This window comes from Lotus japonicus, chromosome 5 (assembly GCF_012489685.1).
Source record: "Lotus japonicus ecotype B-129 chromosome 5, LjGifu_v1.2".
In the NCBI taxonomy this organism is placed as follows: Eukaryota; Viridiplantae; Streptophyta; class Magnoliopsida; order Fabales; family Fabaceae; genus Lotus; species Lotus japonicus.
In genome coordinates, this window is record NC_080045.1 from 704,714 (window position 1) to 730,472 (window position 25,759).

Genomic DNA, 25,759 nt, shown 5'->3' on the forward strand with positions numbered 1-25,759 from the left:
ATGACAGCCATGAGAGTAATCTTTCGTTCCATAGTCGGCGCAAGAGTTTTTTCTATTCACAAGAGTTGGGTTTCAAACCCCTAACCACTTGCTTAAATGACAAAATGCCGAACTACTACGTTAGAAAACTTGGTTAGAAAATATATTTTATCAAAGTAATTATTTACTTAAAAGTTAGAACATATATTTGAGTTAAACATATTTGAAAAAATATAAGCATAAAAATATTAGTTATATATTATGAATAGGACTATAGGAGCTATATAGAAGTAAGAAAATTTAAAACCACAGATTAACTAATTCAAACTTCACCTTAAAGTACCTAATGATCGCCCACAAGGGGTGGCACAAGTGGTGAATGTGCATTTCCTTAAGGGATTTCGCCTAGGCTTCTAGCCCGGCTTCAATCCCCACTGAGGTAAAAAATAATACCTTTGTGGTCAGGGACATCACTACCGTATCCTGAACCATATTAGTCACGTGGGGCCCATTTCCCCGTGGAGACTGTTGGCCAAAGGACCAAAAAAAAAAAAGTACCTAATCACATTTGGTTACTATAATATAGAAGATACAAAATAAAATTGGTACTTCATATTTTAAAAATAAAAGGCATAGAATTCAAAAAGGAGAAATTTTTGCAAAATATAGTAATTCAATAATACATTGCATTTAAAATTTGACTATGGTTATTTTGGTGGAAATACAAATTATTCTTCCAGATTCAATCACAACCGTCAATTTCATAGCAATTTTATTGTATTTTTCTCTTTAATATGTATATTAGTAAATATTAAGTCAATACCACAACTATAGAATACTATAGTCTATAGGACATGACTAATTAGTTTAGATTTATAGTATATATTAATTAATATTTAAAATTAAAGTTGGGTTTCGTCGTCTATGTAATTATTATATATAAAAAAAATTCACTTGAAATAATAATTTAAATAAAAAATATTAAACCCCATTAAACCAACTATTGTTTTTCATCAAAACAATCATTATTCTCCGTTTTATTCTCAATGTAATTATTTCAGTTGCAAAAATATAATTGTATCTAAAATAAATTTTATTATTTTAATTCATAAATTATCCTTAAATTTAATAAATATAACAAAAATAACGAATTTTTAAAAATTTCACGCGATAAACAACAATTATGATAGCCCGGATGATATCCACACACTAGAGTTTTTAAACACAATAAACTATTCAAGTTTTCCTAATCATCAATTAAAGCTAAAATTTGGTGTTCCAGTGATGATTTTAAGAAACATCGACCAATCAGCTGGATTGTTGAATGGTACACGATTGCCTTTTACTTAGATGAGGACATATGCTTTGGAAGCAAATGTTATATCTGGAACAAATGCCGGAAAAAAGGGCATCATACAAAATTAACATTAACCTCATCAGATAGGAGAATTCCTTTCAAATTTCAAAGGAAACAATTTCCTATAACACTCTCTTTTGTCATTACAATAAATAAAAGTCAAGGACAATTTTTAACAAAGGTGGGGTTATATTTGCCAGTTATATGCATCAGTTCTCATAGTACTTCAAATGTAGTTTACAAAGAAGTATTTCACAATGTCATATGAAGGAGATATTTTTACAAAAAAAAATGCAATTTTACGTCCATTCTTAGCACATACATGTTACTTCAACTCCCTGTAATAAACTATTCAATAGATATAAAAATAAAATTAATCCAGCATTTATAACAACAAGTACAAAATATAAAAACAAAGTAACAACTCAAAAAAACAAAAACAAACATTTAGTAAAAAAAAACATGAAAATTTAAGAATTTGTAGTCTAAAATAAATTTATATCTTTTAATCAACAAAATATATCTTTAAAAAAGATTGATTTAACAAAATAAAAATACACAAAAACTAAAAATGAATATCCCTATGCATCGCACGGGTAAAAAGTACTAGTTAAGAATATAAAACTAAGAAAATAAATTTCAAATAAATTATCAAACTAGAAAGAAAAAAAATTAACTCTTAATTATGTTAATTTAATTTCAATCGATAATTATTATTAATATATAATCACAAAAACAAAAACAAGTTTAAAAAAAACATAAAAGAAAATAAGAATATGAAATAAAAGTGGTGGGGTAGGGTGTTGAATTTTATTAAATAAAACCATTGTAGTGCGTAAAAGTTGAATGTGTGTTAAATTATTAGATGAAAGAGAGAAAAGATGATGTGGAGTGTAAAAAGTGAAAAAAAAAAAGGTGTTGAAAAATAAAACCATTGTACATAGTCTATAAGAAGCTTTTCTTTTGAACGATAGTCTATAAGAAGCTATAAATTGTACTATTGCTTAGAGATTAATGAGATAATTAACAAGTAAATTGGGAAATGTCTCATTTTATCTTTCTCTTCTTAATTATTTTATTTTTCTCTTAGGTTTTACTTGGTAAAGTTTCTCTTTACCAATAATCTTATTTGAACTGTGAACATCTAGCTATATGTTGATGGAACTAATTCTTTTGGCATAGTTTTTTATCTATAAGATTTTAACTGGAAACTTTACTTAAAAAATATCAAACATGTATTACTTGGAGGGATGGCAATGGGTCTCAGACCCATAGGGTACCCGCAAAAAATACCCACTATGGGTAGGGTAAAAACCCGCTAGATGGGTATGGGGTTGGGTATGGGTAATTACCCGCAAAAAGTATTGGGTATGGGTGTGGGTATGGATACTATAGTACCCAACCCGCCCCATACCCGCACACACATATTATTATTATTATTATTATTATTATTATTATTATTATTATTTAGTATTATATGAACAAATTAACTTAAGTATAGCTTTCAAAATTACTTATTTTAAAAAATATGTGACTCTTTAAAGTATTCATAATCATTGCTAATTTACTCCCACTTATTTTTAAAATTAGTAAGTTAATAACTTACAACTTTAGAACTATATTATAAATCCCAAATTAAAAATTAAGTTATATCTTTCTTACTTATTCGTTCTAAAAAAATATATTCTTAGTTGAATGAATTTATTTGTTACTAGATAATCTTTTGTATTTATATTAGTGTTTTTTATTTAAAAAGTTAGTTGTATTTTTTTTCTATTAACAAAAATAGTGAAAAATATTTTTTGGTTAGCTAAATTGCAGGTAATGGGCACGGGTACGGGCATATATGTACCCAGAGGGTACGAGGACGGGTATTCAAGTTGCTACCCACGCGGGTATAAGGACGGGTACGGATAATTTTTTAAAACGTGAGTATGGAAATGGGTACTATAGTACCCTACCCATTGTCATCCCTAATTACTTGTGAGTCGGGTAAATAGAGTGAAAGGTTGACAAGAGTTTTTTTTCTATTGTTCAGATTTTTTGTGCATATATTAGTGGTATCCGTTTTATTTTGTAATAAATATTAGTGCTGTTTTTTTTTTTGGTCAAATAGTGCTGTTTAAGATACAAAGTTTAATTGGATAGAAACTGCATTTTTGCAAAAAAGACTGTTCCTGTTACAGTTTGTACTTTGTAGAACTGGACAAAAATGAATTGGCAGGGAAGATAAATAGAAGACACGTGTGAACAATATGTACCACATGCCTAAGCCTAAGCAGGGGATATGATTTTGGCGATATTATTATTCCTCCTAATAATTAGCGTTATCCGTGGCGACTGGCGAGGTTCTCTCTATCTCTGAGACTCTGACTCTGTTCCTTCTTTCTTTGTTCCTTCAACCCCGCCATGGCCACAATCACCACCAGCAATTTCATATGCAAACCCCCTCTCTCTCCTTCCACTCACCGCAAACTCCTTCTTCGCTCCAGTTCCTTATCTATCACTTCTACTCTCACCAAAAATAAAACCCCAATTCAACTCAGAGCATCTCACTCTCACATCACAAAAGCCACAGCAGCTTCTTCCGGCACCAAGAAAGCAGAAAGAGATGAAAGAGTCCAGCGAGTCCACAGCATTGAAGAGTTCGACTCTGCGCTCCTATCCGCCAAAGACAAGCTCGTAGTGGTGGAGTACGCCCTCAGCGACAGTTCCGAGAGCAGCGAAATCTACCCTTTCTTGGTGGAGCTCAGCCGCACCTGCAACGACGTCGAGTTCCTTCTCGTAATGGGCGACGAGTCAGACAAGACAAAAGAGCTCTGTAAAAGAGAGAAAGTGGACAAGGTTCCCCACTTCACCTTCTACAAGAGCAGGGAGAAGATTCATGAAGAGGATGCGATCGGCCCTGACATGCTCGTCGGAGATGTTCTGTACTACGGTGACAGCCACTCTGCGGTGGTGCAGCTGCACAGCAGGGAGGATGTGGAGAAGCTGATTGAGGACCATAAGGTTGACAGCAAGCTCGTGGTGCTCGATGTGGGACTAAAGCACTGTGGCCCCTGCGTTAAGGTTTACCCTACGGTGATTAAGCTGTCGAGGTCGATGGCGGACACGGTGGTGTTTGCGCGGATGAACGGGGATGAGAACGACAGCTGTATGCAATTCTTGAGGGACATGGAGGTGGTGCAGGTGCCAACGTTTTTGTTCATCAGAGATGGTCAGATTCGAGGGAGGTATGTGGGTTCTGGGAAAGGAGAGCTCATTGGGGAAATTCTCAGGTACCAAGGGGTGCGTGTCACTTATTAGATATTGTTCTTGTGCTCACATGTAATATTGGCTTAATTATAAGTGATTATTACATCAATTTCTATGTTCACCCATCTTAAGTTAGATGAGTTCAGATAAACATTTGAGATAGGTCCCTCTTCACGGAGACCTATTTGAATGATGTGAATGAATGATGTATTGCTTAAAAATGATTATAATGGAAATGTATATGGTTAAATAAGATCAAGATTAATTAATAGAATTACTTATAAAAGTAGTGAAAAAAACTCTTAATTTATTTAGCTTACATATTGTTGATCTACCTAGATGAGGTAATTATATATATATTAGGGATAAGTTATATAATGGAGATCATTTCACCCATTCCATTAGATTTTTCTTTTTTATTTTAAACCCAAAATCGATATTATGAGACGAATCCAATTAAATATCTTGGTGATGGAGTTCGTGGATAGGGAGCGACAGAATGTTGGTGAAGTGCAGAGCGTTCTGGTGATGGTTGGTTGTGACTCCTCCGATGATTGGCATGCACATTAGCACTCCAAAGGATAAATCAGTGGGAGTGAGCTGTAAAGAGTGAATAAGAGAGATTTGTTACCTTATAGGGGAAATGGACCACTTTATATAGTGGTTGATCTCACCTTCCTGGTACGGGATTAAGACAATCGGGTATGAGGTTTTGCGATGCACCCTTTTGTCCAGTGGGTGGAGGGTTGGTTGGTCCTTTGGTGCAGTAGCATTCAATGTTTTAAAACTCGTATCGGTGGTGACTCGGCAAGGTTACTGAGTTAATGAGTCATTAGTCGGACCAATGAATCACTAGTTCGAATGCTTGACTCGGTGTATATTAAAAAATTCTAACAAAACCCAATGCAATATGAAGTTAACATATAAATAATAAAAGAAGTACCTAATTGACCACTACTAACCTTATGGTGTAGTGGTAAAGGTTTAGCTCTTCAACCTCAAAGTCAAGCATTCAAGGCCTTTTCGTAACATTTTTTATAAATAATTTCGTGATTTTGGTAGAATTGTTACCAAACCTGTTGTTACAGTGCACTAGGCCCAACCCAATACATTATATTGCTGCTTGAAAACTCTACTATAATCAAATTGGGGTCCTTTTGAAAAAATAAAAATAAAATTGGGCCGACATTTATGGTCCATTATCAATGAAAAAAAAAACCGGTGACTCGCCGAACTATCTAAAAACCGACCGAGTCACTGAGTCAACCAATGAACCGGTCGAGTCAAACCGATTCGCAGCGAGCTGCATGCATAATTGATCCAATATGAGGCTCGGACCGGTCAGGTGACCGAGTCCCAATCTAACTGGTCGGTCCGAGTCAAGTTTTAAAATTATGGTAGCATTGGTTTGACTCTAGCTTTATATGACGCCTCTGTTGACCTTAGCGTGTGGCAGACCTTTATCGAGCTTGTGGCGGCGGCTGGTATGACTTGCTTATTTGACCTTCATGTGACGGGGACTCATGAGTTTAACAGGAATCAAGGAGTAAATTAGGTCAACGTTTGATTTAGGTTCTCGTTAGTTCCTCCAAGTCTTTGGACTACTTTCTCGTCCTTATGGGTCAGACACTCGTCCTTCCGACCTAGTCAGCGTATGAGGTCAGGACGAGGTAATGATTTAGGGGAAGGTTAGTCGTCCCTATGGAGGTAGCTGTTGGGGGGGGGGGTACTAATCGACCCCTGGAACAGATTAAGTTAATAAATAGCAAATATGAGTGCACCTTGTTCAGGATGGATCACAATCTGACAATTGTGAGAAATGGGTATCTCATCTTCTCCTGACATAGTGAGGATGAAAAGGATCTGCAATCGAGAAACAAGTGAAAGGAAAAAAATAGAGGGACAGGCAACAACAGTGAAACATCCTTAATCTGGTGGCGAGGCTTCGGAGATCGATCGATTTGGACTGTGAGATCCTCATGGATGGTCCTTGGTGGTTGAACGGTGGATGGTGATGAAGATGATACCATACATGAGAGGCACATAAGACGGCAACAACATGAAACAAAATGGTCAAGGAAAGTCATAAAAGAACAACGGTCTAAGCAAAGAAAAGTCACCAAAAGAGAAAAAGGTTGTAACAAGATAGCCAAGTTTTTTTCAACGCAGAAGCATGGCCCCAAAATCGGGAGCTCTGATACCAACTTCAAGGTACGAGAAATTATAATATTACATATTGAATAGAATGCACTTGCTAATTACATTATATAGAAGAATACTAAATATGTACGCAAATCTCCTAATAATGAAAAATAATCTTCTAATAAAAAAACAAATATTCTAATAGTAAATCTAATAACGCAATATATCTCAACAACTCTCAAGTTTAACTAGTGTTTTTTACCCGCGCGTTGTACAAGGAATTTGTCTGTTGTATTGATACATTGATTAATATTTTAAATTATAAAATATTTAAGATGCTAAGAATGTAATTACAATCATAATAAAGATTTAGATATTTAAAGAATACAAATTCAGACACTCAATTTTAGTGTTTTGTAAGCATACACTGAATTAACTAATATAAAGATTTTGAAAAACACAGAAGTTAATAAGCCAAAAGCTTTAAGTTTTGCGTATGTGAGGTATAACTGAATTTTGTTTGTGAAGATGTATACTCGTGTTGCATAAAGGGTAATGCCTTTGTGTTTTAGATATGTAACAATACATAAATATATAATTATTGTTTAAATTATTAAAAATACACTTAAGTTATAGAAAAATGATTTTTTTTAACTCGTACAAATTTTCATTTTTCATGTAAAATGTTCCTCCCCGTGAGATCTCGTAACTCTAATTTGTTAGCACTAAAAAATTTAGGTCATAATTTTACAATTTGACATGCTAAAAAAACTATTTGTTGAGATTCTTACCTGATGAAATTAAAAAAACTAACAAAGATAATCATTTAATAAAACAACTCCACAACACAAACAAAATACCACAGACCTCGTGAAATCTCACATAATTTTTATGTATATTTACTTCTAAAATCATTAGAAAAACTATGAACAATTTACTTTAATCATATATGAAATGTTATTTTCTTATTATGTTTGACATTAAAGCATTTTCATGCTAAAATGTTCTTTCCCGTAGGAGCTTTTTCTCCTGTAAATTGAACAAAATAAAATAAAAATAGACTATATTATTATGTAAAACATGTTTAATATGAAGTTACATTGTAAAATAATGACATCTTATTAAAATTTATTTTTCTGTTAATTTTCATGTAAAATGTTTCTCCCCGTGGGAACTCTTAACCATATAGTTTAACTTAAACAAAAATACACTATATATATTAATGTTTTATAATCTCCGCAAGATACATTTTAATCATCAAATTATAATGCCTTTATATTTATTTCCTTTTAAAACTTTCAAAAAGTTATGAAAACAGACATTATATTGATTTTTTATTTACAACTCATAGGAATTAGATTTCGACCTATGAGTTCAAACAATCAATTTTTATCCGTGCGTTGCACGAAGAACTTTCTCTTGTGCTTAAGACATGTTCAATACCATACTTTAGCAAATTTTTCAAATACTAAAGGACATACTTAATGAGACATATATAATGCTACATAATGCGTTCCTCTAATTTGATTTCCCTCTATTTATAACTCATCTCGTCCTACATGAGTTTGAAAATTTAAGTAAACACACTTCTCTTAGGTGATAAAATCAAGAAATAAAAAACTCAAATCCTAATCAAATTTAAAATTTAAAAAGGTGCTAATTAAAGATAGATAATTTAAAAGTAAAAACTATCAAAATCTAGCAAAAAAAAAAAAAGTTCTATTTAAAAATATTATAACTTATTTAAAAAATTTATCTACCTATTTAAATACTTTGATATGAACTAAGATTTAAGGCTTAATCCTCAAATTAGTCCCTGTCTTTAAACAACCTAAATCCTAATCAAATCTGAAATTTAAAAATGTATTTTTTTATGAGAATTAACCTGAGAATGACACGTGAAATTTTTTTTATGAGAATGACACGTCACTAAGAATTAACGTGAAAATGACACATCACTAAATCAACATGATAGAAGTTCTTCTTTTCTATATATTGATATTGATGTTTGCACAATACACTCAAAGAAATCACTCAAAGAAATGATGAAAAGTTTTAACTTTTTGACTAGATATCAAAATTAAAATAGTCTACATCATAAATCGAATAGCGGATGGTTCATAAAAAAGATATCATTGTTCTATCTAGTGAGTGTTAAATAACATTCATGAGTAACTTACACAAATGCTAGTAATAGAAAAGCAGCCCTCCAACCACTTCCTTGTTTCCTTCAATTGTGTTCACGAATTTGACCGATTTTATCACTATCCATTGCATCTCCATCCGTTGACTAATCAAGCAGTTCCTTAATTCTTTGCAACCATAGCATTCCTCAAGAATCTCAACTCTATAGCGATCGTAATTTGAACAAGAAAAATTGGGTCAATTACTAGCAAACAATTACTATTGTTTTGAGAAACTCAATTACTCTTGCTTATTGATTATTGATATGAAATTGGACTGATTTGAATAAATCAAAGGTAACTAATTGCATACCATGATGATTACAACTATCTCTTATGTACATCGGGGACAAAATAAACCCAATCCATACATATGATGTATACCCATGGAGCCAGGTTCGGCAAGATTGCAAGAACGACATTTGTTTGTATAAATCTATCTTGTGCGCATCAAAATTATCCACGATATGATATTATAAAAGAGAAATAAAAGAAGATAAGAAACAATAGAACAAATCTACAGATTAATTTAAGCGATCGAGAAGTGAAGAAGAAAAAGAAGAATCATCTGGCTGTAAGCACTGGTTTCAATTGAAGTGGCCTCGGTTGTGCCGTGGTTCTCCTCTTCCACAGATTAATCTCCTTCCGCTGCTGCAGGTTTGCTTGAAAACCTCCCAAAATAGGTCCAGAAAAAGTATTATTAACTGTATCTCTTCTCTTTTCATCCGTGTAGCAATCTCTCTGCTGCTCAATCTCATCAGGCGCCACCTGTGCCTTCCAATCGAAGCTCGCAAAACTATCACGCCCACTCGCGAATCGTCTCATCTCACCCAACGGCGGCCCTATGATTTTCCCCGATCCTTCATCACCAACCGCAGCAGATGAACCGCCGCCGCCGACAGAACCAGATTTCTCAGGTTTTGGCGGCTTAAACATCAACATCCTCTGAAACCTGGAAGAAGCACTCTGCTTACTATTCTTAACTAATCTCGGACCTGATGAAGATCCAGCGTCATCGTCTGATCTCATGTGTGAAGACAGCGCCACCGATAAGCTTCTAGATTTCTTCATCTGCATCTTCTTGTGCTTGATCTGTCCCATACATGATATTGTCGGCGATGTGGGCTCTTGTTGAGTTTCGTTTCCCCCTACCTTTGGCACCAGAGGGCTGCTAGAGAATCCCCTGCTGCTGCCATGATGAGATTTATTAACTACCCTGCTTGGGCTGAAAGGAGGGTTTTGAAATGTCACACTGATTGCAGCTGTGATCTTCGAGAACTTGTTCTTCAGCTTAGACGACTGTTTCTCTTTCTCCATGATTGCAACAATAAAGAGAGATGAGTATTTTGCAATTGCAATTAGGTTGGTATTGGTAGGTAGAAGTGTGTTTATTTATACTCCATGTTAGTACATATATAATTGCTTTTGTTGATGTTAATGAAGAGAAGTTAAAAGGAAAGACCATAGCATTTAACTTTTATGTTAATGTTAGTGACGTTATAGCATGTGTGTGTTCAAGAAAGGTGGGGAAGAAAGGGATCAGATTCAGAGGTTTGGTCAAATATAATCGCTGTGACCAGACAGAGACAAATGCACTTTCCTCAGCCAAGTGCTACCACATAAACTACAATTAGGCATATACAATTAATTGGAAGTTAGAAACAGCTTGCGTGTTTAATTTGTTTGGTGGCAAAATAAAAATCAGAGGTTGCAGTCGATGCAAGCTATAGTATTCTACTATTTCTTCTTTGAATCTTTGGATGCTGAGCACGTAAGCAAGCTAATTAACAATTCTTTGAATGTAAAGATTTTTTTCGTTTTTCTTTGAATGTTGGATTTATTTACGTTATGGGGCCGTTCCTGCCCATATAATATTTCGTCACCTTCTGACTTGTGTTTTCATCTAATAATGCTGTAAAATAAAAGTTTAGATCTAATAATTAAAAATACCACGTGGGTTACAGTGAAGTTAAGATAATAACGACGAACACAAGGTGGTAGCTAAATAAGACAAGCTTTGCAATTAATCACTCCATAAACGTGAATATTTTCATGTTAGAAAGTATCCGATTATATTTTAAAGACTTAATTGTTGTTTTAGACTTCTAATTTGGATTAAATTTTGTCTATAGATAAAGTTTGAATTTTTATTTGGAGACATATTAGTTTTATGTGGATTAATAATATTTAAAACAAGACAGTTGAAAATTTCATAGTTTATGACTTATCTTAAATATATTAAATATATTAAGCTGCCTAAAACTAACATGTATAATTTTGGTTCTTGTAACTCTAATAAGTTGTGCATCTTCTTCCTCATGCCTTCGTGCTTCTTCTGCAGCCATCTCTTCCGAATGGGGAGGAAGGTTATGCTCTTGCTCTTGTTGTTGAACAAGTAATTAAAGTGGCTGCTCATTCCCTTATCCTTATACTTGAACTTATCTATTACTCCTTGCGATTCTCTCAATTTCCTGATCAGATCGAAGATAAATGAGTTTAGATCAATACAAAGGGATTAAGAATAAAAAGTGGAACTACAAAGAAAAACTAAAAACAAATTAAACCTACCATGAGCAGTGTGAGCAATATTCCAAACAATATTAAACTAGTTTTAATTAATTGATAGAAACATAAAAAAAAACAGCGGAAAGAAAAAAAAAATTTGTTCATGCCGTTTCTGCCCATATCATACTTCGTCACCTTCTGAATTGTGTTTTAATCTAACAATGCTGTAAAAAAAGTTTCGATATGATAATTAAACGTATCACGTGGGTTCCAGTGAAATTAAGATGAAGACGGACAAAAGGTTCGTGGAATATAAGACAAGCTTTGCAATTGCTGCATAAACGTGAATATTTAGTATTTACACATGAAAAACAGAAAAAAGCATGACATTATATATTTTAAAGAATATTTAAGTGGAAGAACATTTAAAATGAGCTAATTGAATTACATGTACATTTTTTAGAAAACAAGAACGTGAAAGTTTTAAATAGTATAAAAAGACTTAATAGTAATAATAAAAAGAACGTGAAAGTTTTTTGTCTCTTGCATGATGTTGTTTTCCTTAGGTTGTTCCTAGCTCTATGGCTTTGATAGGGTTTTAGTTTTGCTCAGCTGGTTTCCATTCTGCAGGTGTCGAGCAGCTTAATAGATCTCTTGTCGGTTGATCCTATTACTGATTTTCGACTTTAATGGGAAACTTGTGGGTAAACACCTTAAAAGCACATCTGTGTGGTTTTTTCGAGGCTTTTGCGAGGTTTATGTTGCAGTTGCTGGCTAGGTTACTGTACCCATGTTGTTGAGAGAGTTTGTTTCTCAACTTTTAATATATATTATATCGAGTTCAAATATATATATATATATATATATTATATCATATTTCATTTTCTAAAAAAAAAATAAGAAACTAAATTTACTCAAAAATTAATATGTTGTATTTAGAACATGTATATATTTAGAACGTGCTCTATTCAGCTTTCACCCATTGTAAAATGCATTATATCCATAAGCCATGAATGAAAATTCAAAATCAATAAAAGCCAAGTGGAGCATTAGACATTTTTCGTATACTCACTACAAGAAAGAAGAAAGAATGTTATTAGTGTTCAAATTTAGCGTCAGCTACAACATCAGCGTTAATTTAGAGCCAGTTTAACCGACATAATGCTGACTCAAAATGAGCTTTTCAAAAAAATCATGTAAACTTTGAGTCGGACAATCCGACACTAATTCACTTGCGTTGATGAGATGATACTTAGCATCAGTTAATGGCCGACGTGACATTCACTAGCCAACATAGCTTCCACTTGTCGATATGTGGCCAAGACATTGCTGTCCATGTTGAGCGTAACACACGATCAAGAAGGAAAGCACCACTTAATCCAACACAGAGGCCTCCCACCCCAAGACTCAATTGTTTGGGAATGCTCGTTGAATATTTGAGAAGGAGGTCACTAATACATCGATCATGCAGATGGTTGTTCCTCGGAAGCACATTCTCCATACAAAATGCGTTCCTAGCTCTCCAAATTCATCACTCCCTGACAAGAGCAATAGAATTGGACTTCCCTAGCAACTATTTTAAGTAGTGCCTCAGTGCTGAACTGGGTTTATATAGTGGTTTTCGAGTAATTTTAGGGTGATTCCTCTTAGTGTTTTGGCTTTAATAATAAGTTTCATTTAGTTTTCCTTCATTTTAGTTATTTTTGTAATTTATGTATGTTTATATTGTTAAAGAGGGATTTTTACCTATTTTTTAATTAGCAAATGTTAATTGTTAATTGTTAGTAAATTAGTTCATTCGCCAGGATTTGAACCCTGACCCTTCACCCTATAAATCTCTTTGTTTCACTTTATTTGTTTTTCTTGCAACGCTAAAGCGCTTCAAAGATGTCACCGTAGAATTGCCACACTACATTCGTTAACTATTGAACGAACTGAAATTTTAATATGATGTTCATAGCTCACGGAACTTCATTCTGACTGATTGGATCAATGAAAAAATGTATGAGGCAAACTCAACGAGAGTTTCAGCACAACCGTGTCAGAAGTAGGGCACTATAGTAGCCACATTTTAAACATCAAACTCATTTTTTCAGGGAATATTTTGCATTATTCATTTGTTCTTTTTTACTTCCTTTGCAAGGAGCTTTTCTACGGCTTGAGGAATCTTCCCCATCATAGCCATAATTTATGTGTAACTAAACCTATTGCTAAGGCTTTAGTAGCTTTTCTAAGACATCTTTTGTTTCTTCTCCTTCTCCCTCCATTGTATTTATGTGTAACTAAACATCATATGCTTAGGGGTGATATGGTTGATTCTATGATTATGTTGTGATTATGATTAAGTTTATGTTTGGCTTTTCCTCTCCATGAATCCATTTCCCATGCTTGCTTGCACTCAAATTAACGTGGGTTTATCTATCTAGTCCATGTTTAAATGGATTAGAGTTTTGGAAATAGGTTGATTTTGATTTTGGCTATCTTAGGGATAAAAACAATACCTAGTTGTGATTATCTTGAACGTTGCGCTACTAAAGCATTGATTGAGTATTTAAGGTTATAAGGAGTTGACTCAACAATTTACTTTCAATTGGTAGTTTGACATAGCTAAGAGACTAGTAAGTGAATAATTAAGCCTGAAACCTCGGGTAAACGGAATTAACTTATGCATAATCCATATGTGTATGAACATAGGACTAGGTAGTGAATAGTAATTGAATAATTAAGCTTGACACCTTGAGTAATCTTTATCACTCCACACAACATTTAAATTATTCTTCCAGTACGAAACTAGCTAATTTCTGGTATTTAACTCCTAGACAAACAATCTTGGTAGTTCTCAATCTAACTCTGTTGAAAGATCTAAGATCTTGGTACAGAATTAGTATTACAAATGGAAATTGGGCTAGTTTGATCCCCTGTTAAGCCCATACATAATAGGCCCAATAAATTTTCTGTTTGTTTTTTTAACATGAATAATTCACCCAAAAATGGAATAAAGAGTGGAGTGATTATTGACCAAAAGAAAAGAGTGGAGTGACCCTTTGACAACAAAACAAAAAAGTTGGTGAATCGGCGGCGACTCGGCGGGAAGCGCTGAGTCTGTACCGGGACATTCTTGGGGCCTCTTGCTTCTTCACCAACAGAGAGAGTTTGCTAATCCGCTGTAGATAAGATCTTCCGTTTAAGGTAATGCTGCTTTTATTTATTTTTTTAATTATTTTATCGTCTTTGCTCTATAGTTGGAACGGGTCGTGTATAGGCAGGCTCAGATTAGATTTAGTGAAATGAAGAATGGCTGGTCCGTGATTTTATTTGCTTGGGTTGTATCAGAAGAATAGGATTTTTAGAATTAATTGGAATAAACAGTTGGGTGAACTCAACTCATTCATAGTTAGTTTTTGTTATTGCAAGTCTTCTACTTCAATTCGTTATTCATACTTGAAAATCACATTAGGTTATTAAGATTTATTCATATCCTACTACATCTATGATTGCCTAGGCTAATTGAGTCCCCATTATATGTTTAGGAAGAGGTTGGCTCATCTCTCCATGGATCTTCAGGACTTCCTTATCCGGGCTCGAGTCTTGAAGCTATTCCGACAGGCATTGAGAATTGCTGGTCGAGCCCCTTCTTCTGCTAGAGGTCAATTTTCTCTACTGTTTATTCCAATTTCCAAATCATCATTCTTGTCCTGTTAAGTATAATATGTATACATTTTTAGTCAAAGTTCATAAGGATATGTTTTCAAACTGATAATTGAACTGAAACACTAATAAGGATAATGATGCTTGTGCTGTTTCATCCTGTGGTTTAGAGGCAGTGCCCTGTGATTTAGGGTAACTGGTCAGGAATTCATGCTATGAGCCCCGCGGCACTCCATTTTTGGGTACATCAAGAAATCAATGAAGAATTAGTTCAAATTTCTCATATTTAAATGAAAAATCAAAAAAAGTATTTGCGAATGCATTATTATTAGAATCCTGAAGAAACCTTTTCATGAACGTGATACATCTACATATAGACACTAATAGAATTATTGATTTGGATCATTTGTATGAATTTGTACTGTTATCATAGTTTAAGATGGTTTGTAAGGAAGATTAACTACAATCCTACAATATATTTCTAAAACCTTCTGTACAATTAGGAGACCGAAGAGGAGGGAGATATATGAGATAAGATAAGATGAGTGATGCGATAGAGAGGAATAGCGAGTAAAAATGAGTTGTAGATCGTAAAAAGGTGAAGGGGAACAAGATAGCTCTTGTGAATTGTGATTGTTTGTCCCTGCTCTGTTTATCTCACTGAAAATTAACATGATGGTGTTAAGAGTATTTTGAAACTTTTCCAGTTCATTAATACATGTATATAACGTTTATGACGTTGCTTGAGATGTAATGCATTGTACAGCTGAATTGAGACAGACAGTTAGACAGGAGATGGAAAATAATCGAAACTGCAATGACAAGCAAAGGATTCGTTACTTGATTAGTGATGGATTGGAAAGATTGAAACGATTGGATGAAATGCTTGATATGCAAGGTCATTGAGAGAGTTAATATGTATCATGGGACGATGACTTTGAATGTATACTCATTTTCATTCTATTTGTTCTTTAAAGCATTGTTTTTGACGTGTGTACTTGAATTCTGAGTTCCATTCCTGTTCTATGAGATGTTGTTCCTCACATGTCTCAGTAGCAAAAGCAAAAAAATAATGTAGTCTCAGCAATATTTTACCTACAATTCCAAATATGTCTCATCTTTCAATGCTTAGAAGTTAGAACGTCTAGAGGTATGAAGAGAAACTGGAAGTAGATGTAAGTTCTCATTTCTTAATTAAGAGAATCATAAAATGTTTTTAAAAATAAATAAGAAATTTACTTTTGTCTAAGACTCATGATAAACCAACCTGTCTCAGCATTTATTTTATTCTCCAGTTTCAAACTTGAAACCTCGTCTAGTTTAGGATCTTATCAGGAAGGAGAAGTTAGGTTCACCTGATTGGTTGTTCTTTCAACTTAGCATGTAATAATATTTTTTTGGTTCCATCGGAAAACTTGCATGTAATAATATAAAGGCTTAATAGCACTTTTGGTCCCTCACATTTGCCATATGTGCGATAATCGTCCCCTAAGTAAGAAAATAGCAAAAAACGTCCCTCACTTTGTCAAACGGCAGCACTTTTGGTCCCTCATCACTATTCCATCAAAAAACTAACGTTTTCTGTCAAATATTTAACGGTTTTCTCGGAAAAAATTAATAAAAGATTAAAACCCATAAAATTAATGATGTTCTTCATCATAGTCAACATGTTCTTCATCTTCTTCAGTTATTTTCCAGAAAAATAAGAATAAACCCATCAACAACAAGCCACCAAAACATTCTCCCTCAGCCTTTCCCCTCCATCATAAGAAAAAAATCATGTTGTTGCTCAATTAAGGACTGAGAACAGGAAAGATTTAGGAGGTGCTTCAAATCAACCACTCACAAGATCAAGATGAATAGTATGAACAACGACACTAACAGTTACGACATCACCACCAGCTTCGGCTCCACCTCCCATCTCATAACGAAAAATGGCAAACCCTATACATCTGAGCGGCGAGTTCGTTGACGACAAAGGCGCGATGAAGAGGTTGGTTTCAGATTTGATGCAAACTGAGTTAATTGCACGACATAGAGGGAACTGAAGTGTAGATGAAAACCGAGTTGATTTTTGAATGAAGCTGCAGAAATTTCAGATCTGACTCTCACCCACACGACAAACAAAATCCCTAATTTTCCAATGCCTGAATCATTGAAGATTCAGATCTGCCACCCTTCTCGATCTCATCCTCTCTATTCTCGATTTCTTTTTCTCCCAGCTTCAAATCGAGCCCTTTGTCAGGTCCAGATGAAAAGGGCTGATTCTCCCTCATCCTCCCTGTTCTCGATCTCATCCACCCTCTTTCACCAACGGACTGAAACCCTTTCACTCTCTCTCGTGGTGGTCAGAGGTGATGGAGTGTGTGTTGGTGACGATGGGGGGAGATGAGGCAGAGCTTTGGTTATCTTCTGGGAAGGTGGGTGTGGAAGAAGAAGGTTGGAAGTGTTGGTGTGAGGAAAGATGCAGAGAGCTTTTATGGGTTTTTTTTAGTGTTATGAGATGGTGAGGAAAGAAGCATAGAGTTTTTTCTTGTTTTTTAGATGAAGATGATGAAAATGATGAAGGCTATGCTTGAAGAAGATGAATAATCATACTTTTCTGTATTTATATTTATATTGTTTTTAAGAACTGTTAAAATTTAGATGAAAGTAAACGGAAAAATGATGAGGGGCCGAAAGTGCTGTCGTTTGACAAAGTGGGGGATTATTTTTGCTATTTTCATACTTAGGGGACGATTTTCACACATATGACAAACGTGAGGGACCAAAAGTGCTATTAAGCCTAATATAAACATACTAAAACAATTAGATAAGAAAAAATATTTATTAAAGAAAACAAGGTGCAATGGAACTTTTGAATGGATTGGGAACATGAAGAATTAACGTGAAAACTGAACTTTTACTCACAAACAACTACTTTCATATGTCTATTTTTAAAAAAAAAAAAACTACTTTCATATGTCCTCTCCTTTTTTTCTTATCTTCTAACTTTCAGAATTCAAATTCAGATAAGTGTATTTCTAAGTTTCCTTTTTCTAGGTATCCCTTATTATCCACGTATAATATTTAAGTTCAAACGAATCATCACATGATATTAATATAACTAATTATCCTCTGATATCTATCTATCTACCGAATTGAATTTAAATTATTGATTTATATTTTCTTTATCAATTTATTATTGTACGTTAAATTATTAATTTCTTTTATTTACACAACTATTTTGAAAAATAAATATCAACAAGTCAAACTTTATCTAAATCTTTTTAACCAATTTGTCAGCCTTGAATATTTCTTATCCTGTGTTTAAAACTCGGGGCTCTTTTAATTCTATCACAGTTTGAAACATAAAATGTTTTAGATAGCATTAGGGAAAAATTAAAGAAGGAAACCCAGTCATACTAGCACACTTAATTTGCAATTTAACTTTGTTGATAAACTCTAATTATCAAGAATCTCAGTGCTTATAAAAAACATAAACGGTCTCTTCAATTTCACAATCCAATTTTAATATTTTACAAACTTTTCTATTTTCTATATGGCTCAGGAGCAACCAAAATTGATTCAATTGAAGGATTTGATGCCGATGCTTCCAAGGAATGCACCTACTCCACCGCTTAGTAAACTGCGAAGCCAGCAATACGTGAAGGTTAAGACACCCACTTTCAATGAAGATGGAAAGAGAGTTTATTGGCAACCAATACCTCCTGAGGAAGAAGATGAAGACCCTAAAGGAGGATTTTTGGAATTTATTGATCAACATGTTGTCAATGTTATTAAAAACTGGATTGATAAATTTTTTGGATCGTGTTTTAGCTTACCAAGACCTAAATGAAACTTTTACTTTTAAGTTTAACTTTGTTTCCAAGTGTTCATTTGAGCTTACTAATAATATGAGTATTTATTTATTCACGTGTTGTTGATATATATAGTTTTCATAAAGGGTAAAATAACCTTCAACTTTTGAGTTAGCTTTTGTGGTTTAACTCGCTTTTGCGGTTTATTAACGTAAATGTTTGTTTTTTCATACGTGCCTTCAAGTGGTTCAATGTTTATTCTTTTGAGTTTTTGTTTGTTCGACATTCTTAAATCTTACTCTCTCCCCTTCGGGTGCATGAAGCCCTCCGGGTGTTTTACCTTTGTTACAATATGATATAATGACTCTTGAGCCGGTTTCGTTTCGTTTTTCATGAAGCTGTTTCCTTAAACAATTCTTATATTGGACTTTGCTTTTATAGAACAATAATCATATAACACCTAACCAACAAGTTGTAATGCAATTGGTAGACCGTCGAACTTTTTAAGCATAACTTGATTCATGGCGTGATCTCTGAGTCTCGAGAAATTAGTCTCACGTCTTTTGACTCATGAGGTTTGTGATGATTAAAAAAGAGGCTAGTATCATTCCCAGGTAAGCCCATACATGATAGGCCCAGTCTTTTTCGTTTTGTTTTTCAAACATGGAATAAAGAGTTGTCGTGACTCGTGAGCGAGCCTGAGAGAAGAAAGAGGAATGAGGGGGAAGGTAGAAAAATGGCGAAGCATTTGGAGTCAGATTGATGGAAAAGCAAGACAACAGGGTTGCCGATTGTTACATGAGGGTCCAGACACCATGGAAGAGCTTCTAGATAGGCATCTCGTCAAGAAGAAGCAGCAGAAGGATGACTCTGACGACGACGAGTTGCTGAATCAACGGCGGCTCACCAGCACTCGCCGGGAAGCGCTGAGTCTCTATCGTGACGTTCTCCGGGCATCTCGCTTCTTCACGTGGCCCGATTCCAACGGCGTCCTCTGGCGCGACGTCCTCCGTGAGAGCGCGCGGAAAGAGTTCGAATCGGCCCGCTTCGAGACCGACCCGGAAGTGGTGACCCGTTTGCTAATCGGAGGCAACGAGGCGGTGCAATCCGCTGTCGATAAGCTCGTCGAGAAGCAGAAACAACAGACTCTGAAGGATCGTGGCGGTGCAGATCCTCATCAACGCTGATTTTACTAATCTTCCGTTTGAGGTAATGCTGTTGGTTATCCTTCAATTATGGTGGGTGTATTGTATTGCCTCAGATTGGGTGAGGATATAACAATGAGCAATGTGGTTTTATTTGCTTAGGTTTTGGATTTAGTTTATATCACAAGATTATAATTCTTAGATATCAACTAGCAATTATGGTCTGCATCAGTCTCATGTTGAAGATCATGAGTAATGTAACCTTGACCTTATGCTTCATATGTGGTAGAAGAGACATTCAGAAAATCTAAGCAAACTATGATAGTGCAACTAATACCATAATAGAACAAACCATGACAACAAAATATGATAGTGCAAGCTAGAATCATTCAGAGAAGACTGGATAATCAAGCAAAATACAGCAACAAACCTCATTTTCACATAGAACAAGCAACCAATCAACCATAGTACTGCACACTCAACCACGGATAAGCACCGGAACAGTGATGAGCTTCTACTAACAAAACTAGCCTGAATGAGAAAGGAAGTAACTTTAATTGATCAATAAACCAGCAACTTGAGCTATGAGTCTATGACGGTGATGGGAAAACAAGCAGTTGGAGAAAAACTGATTACAATCCCATCCACTAAGAGAAGCTTAAATTACACTCCCCTCTTCCAAGAGATGAATGTGCTTTACACTTTTGTCCATCTTGATGCAATCAAGTTTCTCTAGGACATTTATTTCTCTCTTGGTGATTCTAGGCATTATTGACAACTAGTTTTGATCCCTTGCAGTTAACTGTGGGACTTCAGAGTTCAGAAAATGGATTGCCGATTTTCAGTAAAGTTTCAAAGCTGGTAATAGGGTTGTTAAAAAAACTATATTTTATTTTCTGAAGTCTTAAAATTAATAGTTGTGTGTTTAATTTAAATGTAGTCATAACCATCTATTAAAATTATTACTCCTCATGATAATATGTACTTTGATATGCTGTCACCTAATATGCTGTAAATATATCTTGGGAAGATGGACAAGCAGATTGACTAATTAATCACAGTAAAAGATGACTGAAGTAGTTTTTACATCTTAGTTGATCAAGCTTATTTACTTGTATACTCTTATTGGCAAACTTAGGGAATGACCTGTTTTTCAGGCACAGAGGCAAAAATTTATAGTGGAATATCTGATCAAGTAAGCAGCAGCTGTCGCACTTGCCTAGTAGAGAATTTCTTCGCAAGTTATGATAACTAATTTGCTGTGTATCCCAAAATTTTGTTATATGTAAAATAGGTTGTCTAGTACCGTAAACCATTCATGTTAATGTATCTGAAATAACAGCTGGGAAGTTTCACATACTTCAACAGCAATAGTTGTAAAAGTCAATAAAAAGTTCCATCACTTCAATGTAATTCCGTGAAGGAACTTCAAGAACGTCTCATTTAATAGAAAATTAAATAACGTTATCTGTTTAAAGACAAACGGGCACTAAGTTTGTAGCTCTTAGACTAATTGATGATTTTGTTAATTTCTGTTATTTCAATTTCATGTTAAGCTCTTTGTTGGTTGAGATTTAGTTAGCTAGTGTTGATAGCTAGTTATTTAACTCTGTAAAAAGGTAGCTTCAATTGTAATTTTCATTTTCATTTCCCTTCATCAATGAGAATTCAGCTCACACTGAACTTTTCTCTCTACCACAGTTCAATAGTAGCTGAAGTATATCTTGGAATTTTAACTTTATTTATGCATCGGTATATCTTTTTAATTTATCACAACAGGTATACAAAGTTTTGCATTTCCAGTGCCCTGAAATTTTACAGAAGTACTCAAGTACACACGCTTGCCAACTCAAGAGAGAATAAAACAGCAAGAAAAATCCAGAAACGGCTCTGTTTTCCTTTTCAATACATCACCATTATCGTGGTTTCTCTTTCTCATCATGATCAAGTGTCCCCTTTCTCATCATAGCTACAAACTCCTGGTAATTAATCCTTCCATCCTGCAGATTGAAAGCGCCAAACCAAAGTCAGAATTCACATGGATGGAAGAACTATGAAATTATAACAGGAATACATATTGATAAGAAGCCAATACATCGTAAACTATTCAACATACATTGTCAGTGTCCACATCATCGATGACTTCATCTATAGCCGCTTCATCTCCCAGGTGATATTCAGTCAAAGCATGTCTAAGTTCATCTCTTGTTATATAACTGAAGAAATGTAGGCCAAACAGAACTTCAGGTAAGCAAGAACACAAGAAAACTCACAATTAAAAGAGATGAAAACCTGATGTTGATTATGCAGTCAACATCTGAATAACTTGTCAATAAGTGATTCTGATTAATGCTATTGAACAGTTTTTACTTACCCGCTGTTATCCTTGTCAAAGTATTGAAAAGCCTTGAACAAATTCTCTTCCTTTTCAAGTTTATGCCGATTTATAGTGGCAGTAATAAATTCGTGATAGTCAATAGTTCCACTCTTGTCAACATCAGCCTAACCAAACATATGAGTAATCAAAAGCATTAGGTTACATTTCATTTATTCTTGCTTGATGAAGAGCAAGGGTAGAAACATTTATCATCTAAATCTTTATGAAACTGAGCTTACAGCGTCCATTAGCTGTTTTATTTCAGATTCACTAAGCTTGGATCCCAGTTTGGACAATCCAGATTTTAGTTCTTCATATGTGATTGTGCCACTGCGATCAGTGTCCATGTTGTTGAACATTTGTTTCAACCCCTTGATTTCCTCCTCTGACAGGTTTTCTGCTATTACCTTCCATATCAAAGATAAAAAAACTTGATCACTAGAAAAGATAGACAGTAGAAGTATATTTTATTTTCTAAACGTGCTCTCTTCATCATTGAAACTTGAAAGTCTTGAGGTACCTTTAAGGCAAGTTTCTTCATCTTGTTCATTGCTCTGAACTGTTTCATCCTAATTAAAACAGCATTGTCTAGAGGCTTGTCAGATGCTTCACCACCTTCCTTCATCCATGGATGTTCTGGTTCAAATGAACAAGGTGAAGTAAATGACATTCATAACTAAACTTGTTCTGTATACGGCACAGCTTCATGCTAAGCATGGAATCTTGAAAACGCAATGACATACATACCAAGGGCTTCAGAAGCTGAAATGCGTTTCTTAGGGTCATAAGTCAACATTTTTCTGATCAAATCTTTTGCAACAGCTGAAATAGAAGGCCATGGTGCGCTCTCCAGATCAAGCTTAGCTTCCAAAATAGCTTCAAATATGCCTTTTTCGGTTTCTAAAATGGTTCGATAAATAATGTCAATAAACCAATAAAAATTCAAACTTAACATCATGTATCTACTATGAAACAGAGTGATACGTTCTAAGATATTCTACTTACCAGCCCAAAATGGAGGCACCCCACTGAGGAGGATGTATAAAATGATTCCTGCGCTCCACACATCTATCTCCTTTCCATAGTTCCGTTTTAACACCTCTGGAGCCACATAGTATGGACTTCCCACAATTTCTCTATACACTTTACCTGTATTTGTTATTTGATCATTATTCACCGTAATACTATAAAATATGAATAGAGACACAAACACACAATCACAGACAAACAAAATATGTTTGTATCCTCTATCAACCTTAAATATCAGGTACCCATGCATGAATTGATGAGATATTTTGTTGGTCTCGATTCTATATTATAGTGACTGTCACTGTCAGCATTGCATTATTGATATAAATTTCAGGTCATTTTTTGCTTAATCAGGGAGATTACCTATTTTATGCAATAGGAGAGGAAATTTTGATCAATGGATTTATGTAAGTGTTTGGTTTCTGTTATTACTTATTATGGTGGTCCACTAAATTGTAGGTTTCAAATACCAGAAGTCACTTAATTGACTTCATGTCCCTGCTTTTTTCTGTTGCTCTTTTTATAATGGAAGACTCGGTTGACTTGTCATTATCACATAAGAGATCGTTTACTTGCTTGACTCCATGTTTCCATAATAATAATAATTGACTTGGTCATAATGTGATCCACAATGTAGGACTCCTATATGTTTGAATACCAGTTAAGTGTAATGTGAAAGAAATTTCATCCATATTCATACAATGAGTTTCGGTCACTTCTTATCTCAAAGTGAGTGCTAACATTCATTTATATGAGTGCCAACAAGTATCAAAACATAAATTTAGTCTTCATCAAACTCAGCTTTAATAACTAACTAATTTAACTTAAGTATTTTGGCTAGCTAATTTAACCCACTTTTTATCACAAATTGAGTGCTAACATCCACTTATTCGATGGTCAACAAGTATCAAAACATAGATGTATTCTTCAATAAACTCAGCTTTAATAACTAACTAATTTAACTCAATAGTATTTTGGCTAGCTAATTAAGTTATCCCATGCTGAAGCCTCTTAGCTCAATTTTCTTTCCCTCAAGTTGGAATCTACCAACTGAAGCAATGTTTAGAATCATTTTACTACTAAAAATGAAAAAAGAGAAGCAATTGAATTTAAATCTAAGCTTTAATCATGTTGTGAATATAACTCTAACCTTCTTCAATGAAGACGGACAATCCAAAATCGGTGGCTTTCAAAGGTGCCTTATCATCCTTACTAACCATCAAGAAATTCTCTGGCTTGAGGTCCCTATGCATCACCCCCATAAAATGACAAGCATGAACCACATTCACAATTTGCCTGAATGTGGAAGCAGCTTCACGCTCAGAGTAACTACCCTTTGCGGTGATCCTATCAAAAAGCTCACCACCATAACACAACTCCATCACCAAATGCACGCTCTGCCGGTCCTCATAAGCACCCTTGAACTCAACGATGTTGGGTTGTCCTGTTAGATGCTGCAGGATCATGATTTCCCTCTTAACATCCTGAATCTCCTTCTTTCTAGTTAGCTTTCGCTTGGGAATGGATTTACAAGCAAATTTGCGTCCAGTGGATTTCTCGACGCAGAGATAAGTGACACCAAATTGTCCCCTTCCAAGTTCCTTGCCAAAAGTGTAGAGAGAGTTCACGTCAATGTATGGTTTGTCTAGTATTGGTTTTTCACTAGATGATAATGATGATGAAGCAAATGATGAAGTTGGGTCTGAGTTTGTAGCACGGTAACGAGGTTGAGGTTGAGGTTGAGGTCGAGGTTGTTGTTGTTGGGTTCTTTGTGGCAGTTGGTGGTGGTGGTGAGGTGGTGGGGAATCATATTCATAGGAGATAGGTACTCTGTTGTCGTGGTCGTGGGATTTGCTGAAGCAGTGTCCCATATCGAAGAAAGGAATTAATGTTAGTGTTGTTCTGAAGAGAATAGATTGATGATTTTATTATCTATATGAGAATTCAGCTTTAGGAGAGTGTAAAAGAAGGAGGTTCTATTATTATTATGTATGCATTTTCAATTTAATTTATGCTTTGCGTTTCTTTTGGGTTGGATGGTCCTCACACGGCAAAAAAGCACAATTCCACCCTTTTTGCATCAGTACGCTTTGCTAGACAGTGAGAAATAGGTTTCGTGCTTCTAGTGCAAGGAAGGATTCTCGTTATTATTATATTTGGAGGAGGAAATATGAAAAATCGTAATATTTTTAAAAACCAATTCTTATTACTCCCTTTGTCCAACATAATTCTGTAGAATAGCAATAACTTAATATGCGTAATTGTCCCACCTTATAATATGAGAATGAGAGATACATGTTTTCTTAATATGTGTAATTGTTTTAAGAGAGTCGCGCTTT

General features: G+C 34.7%; 5 protein-coding genes across 8 annotated transcripts; 3 read left to right on the forward strand and 2 right to left on the reverse strand.

Annotated features, from left to right (window-relative positions):
- The first annotated feature begins 3,643 nt into the window (after positions 1-3,643).
- LOC130718849 (thioredoxin-like protein CDSP32, chloroplastic) lies at positions 3,644-4,844 on the forward strand. The gene has a single exon (XM_057569475.1). The coding sequence runs from the start codon at positions 3,746-3,748 to the stop codon at positions 4,640-4,642; it is 897 nt and encodes a 298-aa protein (XP_057425458.1). The 5' UTR covers positions 3,644-3,745; the 3' UTR covers positions 4,643-4,844.
- Positions 4,845-9,197: 4,353 nt separating this feature from the next.
- LOC130720419 (uncharacterized protein At1g76070-like) lies at positions 9,198-10,374 on the reverse strand. The gene has a single exon (XM_057571062.1). The coding sequence runs from the start codon at positions 10,231-10,233 to the stop codon at positions 9,481-9,483; it is 753 nt and encodes a 250-aa protein (XP_057427045.1). The 5' UTR covers positions 10,234-10,374; the 3' UTR covers positions 9,198-9,480.
- A 4,058-nt stretch (positions 10,375-14,432) lies between these two features.
- On the forward strand, positions 14,433-16,170 carry LOC130721314 (uncharacterized). Its single transcript, XM_057572079.1, has 3 exons — positions 14,433-14,610; positions 14,952-15,067; positions 15,836-16,170. The coding sequence occupies exons 2-3, from the start codon at positions 14,974-14,976 to the stop codon at positions 15,973-15,975; spliced, it is 234 nt and encodes a 77-aa protein (XP_057428062.1). The 5' UTR covers positions 14,433-14,610; positions 14,952-14,973; the 3' UTR covers positions 15,976-16,170.
- Positions 16,171-19,520: 3,350 nt separating this feature from the next.
- On the forward strand, positions 19,521-22,430 carry LOC130717485 (uncharacterized). Of its 4 annotated transcripts, XR_009012332.1 has the most exons (3): positions 19,521-20,078; positions 20,813-20,875; positions 21,172-21,527. XR_009012332.1 is itself a non-coding variant. In XM_057567723.1 (2 exons), exon 1 carries the CDS (start codon positions 19,586-19,588, stop codon positions 20,054-20,056), a length of 471 nt encoding a protein of 156 aa, XP_057423706.1. In that variant the 5' UTR covers positions 19,521-19,585; the 3' UTR covers positions 20,057-20,078; positions 21,794-22,430. The 4 variants fall into 4 exon arrangements, 3 of the variants coding, with proteins under 3 accessions (XP_057423706.1, XP_057423705.1, XP_057423704.1); XM_057567723.1 differs by lacking the exons at positions 20,813-20,875; positions 21,172-21,527 and adding an exon at positions 21,794-22,430; XM_057567722.1 differs by lacking the exon at positions 20,813-20,875 and having other exon boundaries at positions 21,153-21,527.
- Positions 21,737-25,611, reverse strand: LOC130717484 (calcium-dependent protein kinase 29-like). The gene is made up of 8 exons (XM_057567720.1): positions 24,571-25,611; positions 23,397-23,540; positions 23,139-23,291; positions 22,912-23,027; positions 22,631-22,798; positions 22,389-22,516; positions 22,131-22,230; positions 21,737-22,014 (listed from the first exon to the last, which is right to left on the reverse strand). The coding sequence occupies exons 1-8, from the start codon at positions 25,289-25,291 to the stop codon at positions 21,931-21,933; spliced, it is 1,614 nt and encodes a 537-aa protein (XP_057423703.1). The 5' UTR covers positions 25,292-25,611; the 3' UTR covers positions 21,737-21,930.
- Positions 25,612-25,759: the final 148 nt, after the last annotated feature.

Bases quoted from the DNA above. Each gene is read 5' to 3' on its own strand.
- LOC130717485 (XM_057567723.1), top strand. From the start codon at position 19,586: ATGAGGGGGAAGGTAGAAAAATGGCGAAGCATTTGGAGTCAGATTGAT.
- LOC130717484 (XM_057567720.1), bottom strand. From the start codon at position 25,291: ATGGGACACTGCTTCAGCAAATCCCACGACCACGACAACAGAGTACCT. The intron at 23,292-23,396 runs GTAAGTAGAATA...GAACCATTTTAG, and splicing joins GGTGCCTCCATTTTGGGCTG to AAACCGAAAAAGGCATATTT. The intron at 22,015-22,130 runs GTATGTTGAATA...TTCAATCTGCAG, and splicing joins ATGATGTGGACACTGACAAT to GATGGAAGGATTAATTACCA.
- LOC130718849 (XM_057569475.1), top strand. From the start codon at position 3,746: ATGGCCACAATCACCACCAGCAATTTCATATGCAAACCCCCTCTCTCT.
- LOC130720419 (XM_057571062.1), bottom strand. From the start codon at position 10,233: ATGGAGAAAGAGAAACAGTCGTCTAAGCTGAAGAACAAGTTCTCGAAG.
- LOC130721314 (XM_057572079.1), top strand. From the start codon at position 14,974: ATGGATCTTCAGGACTTCCTTATCCGGGCTCGAGTCTTGAAGCTATTC. The intron at 15,068-15,835 runs GTCAATTTTCTC...TGCATTGTACAG, and splicing joins AGCCCCTTCTTCTGCTAGAG to CTGAATTGAGACAGACAGTT.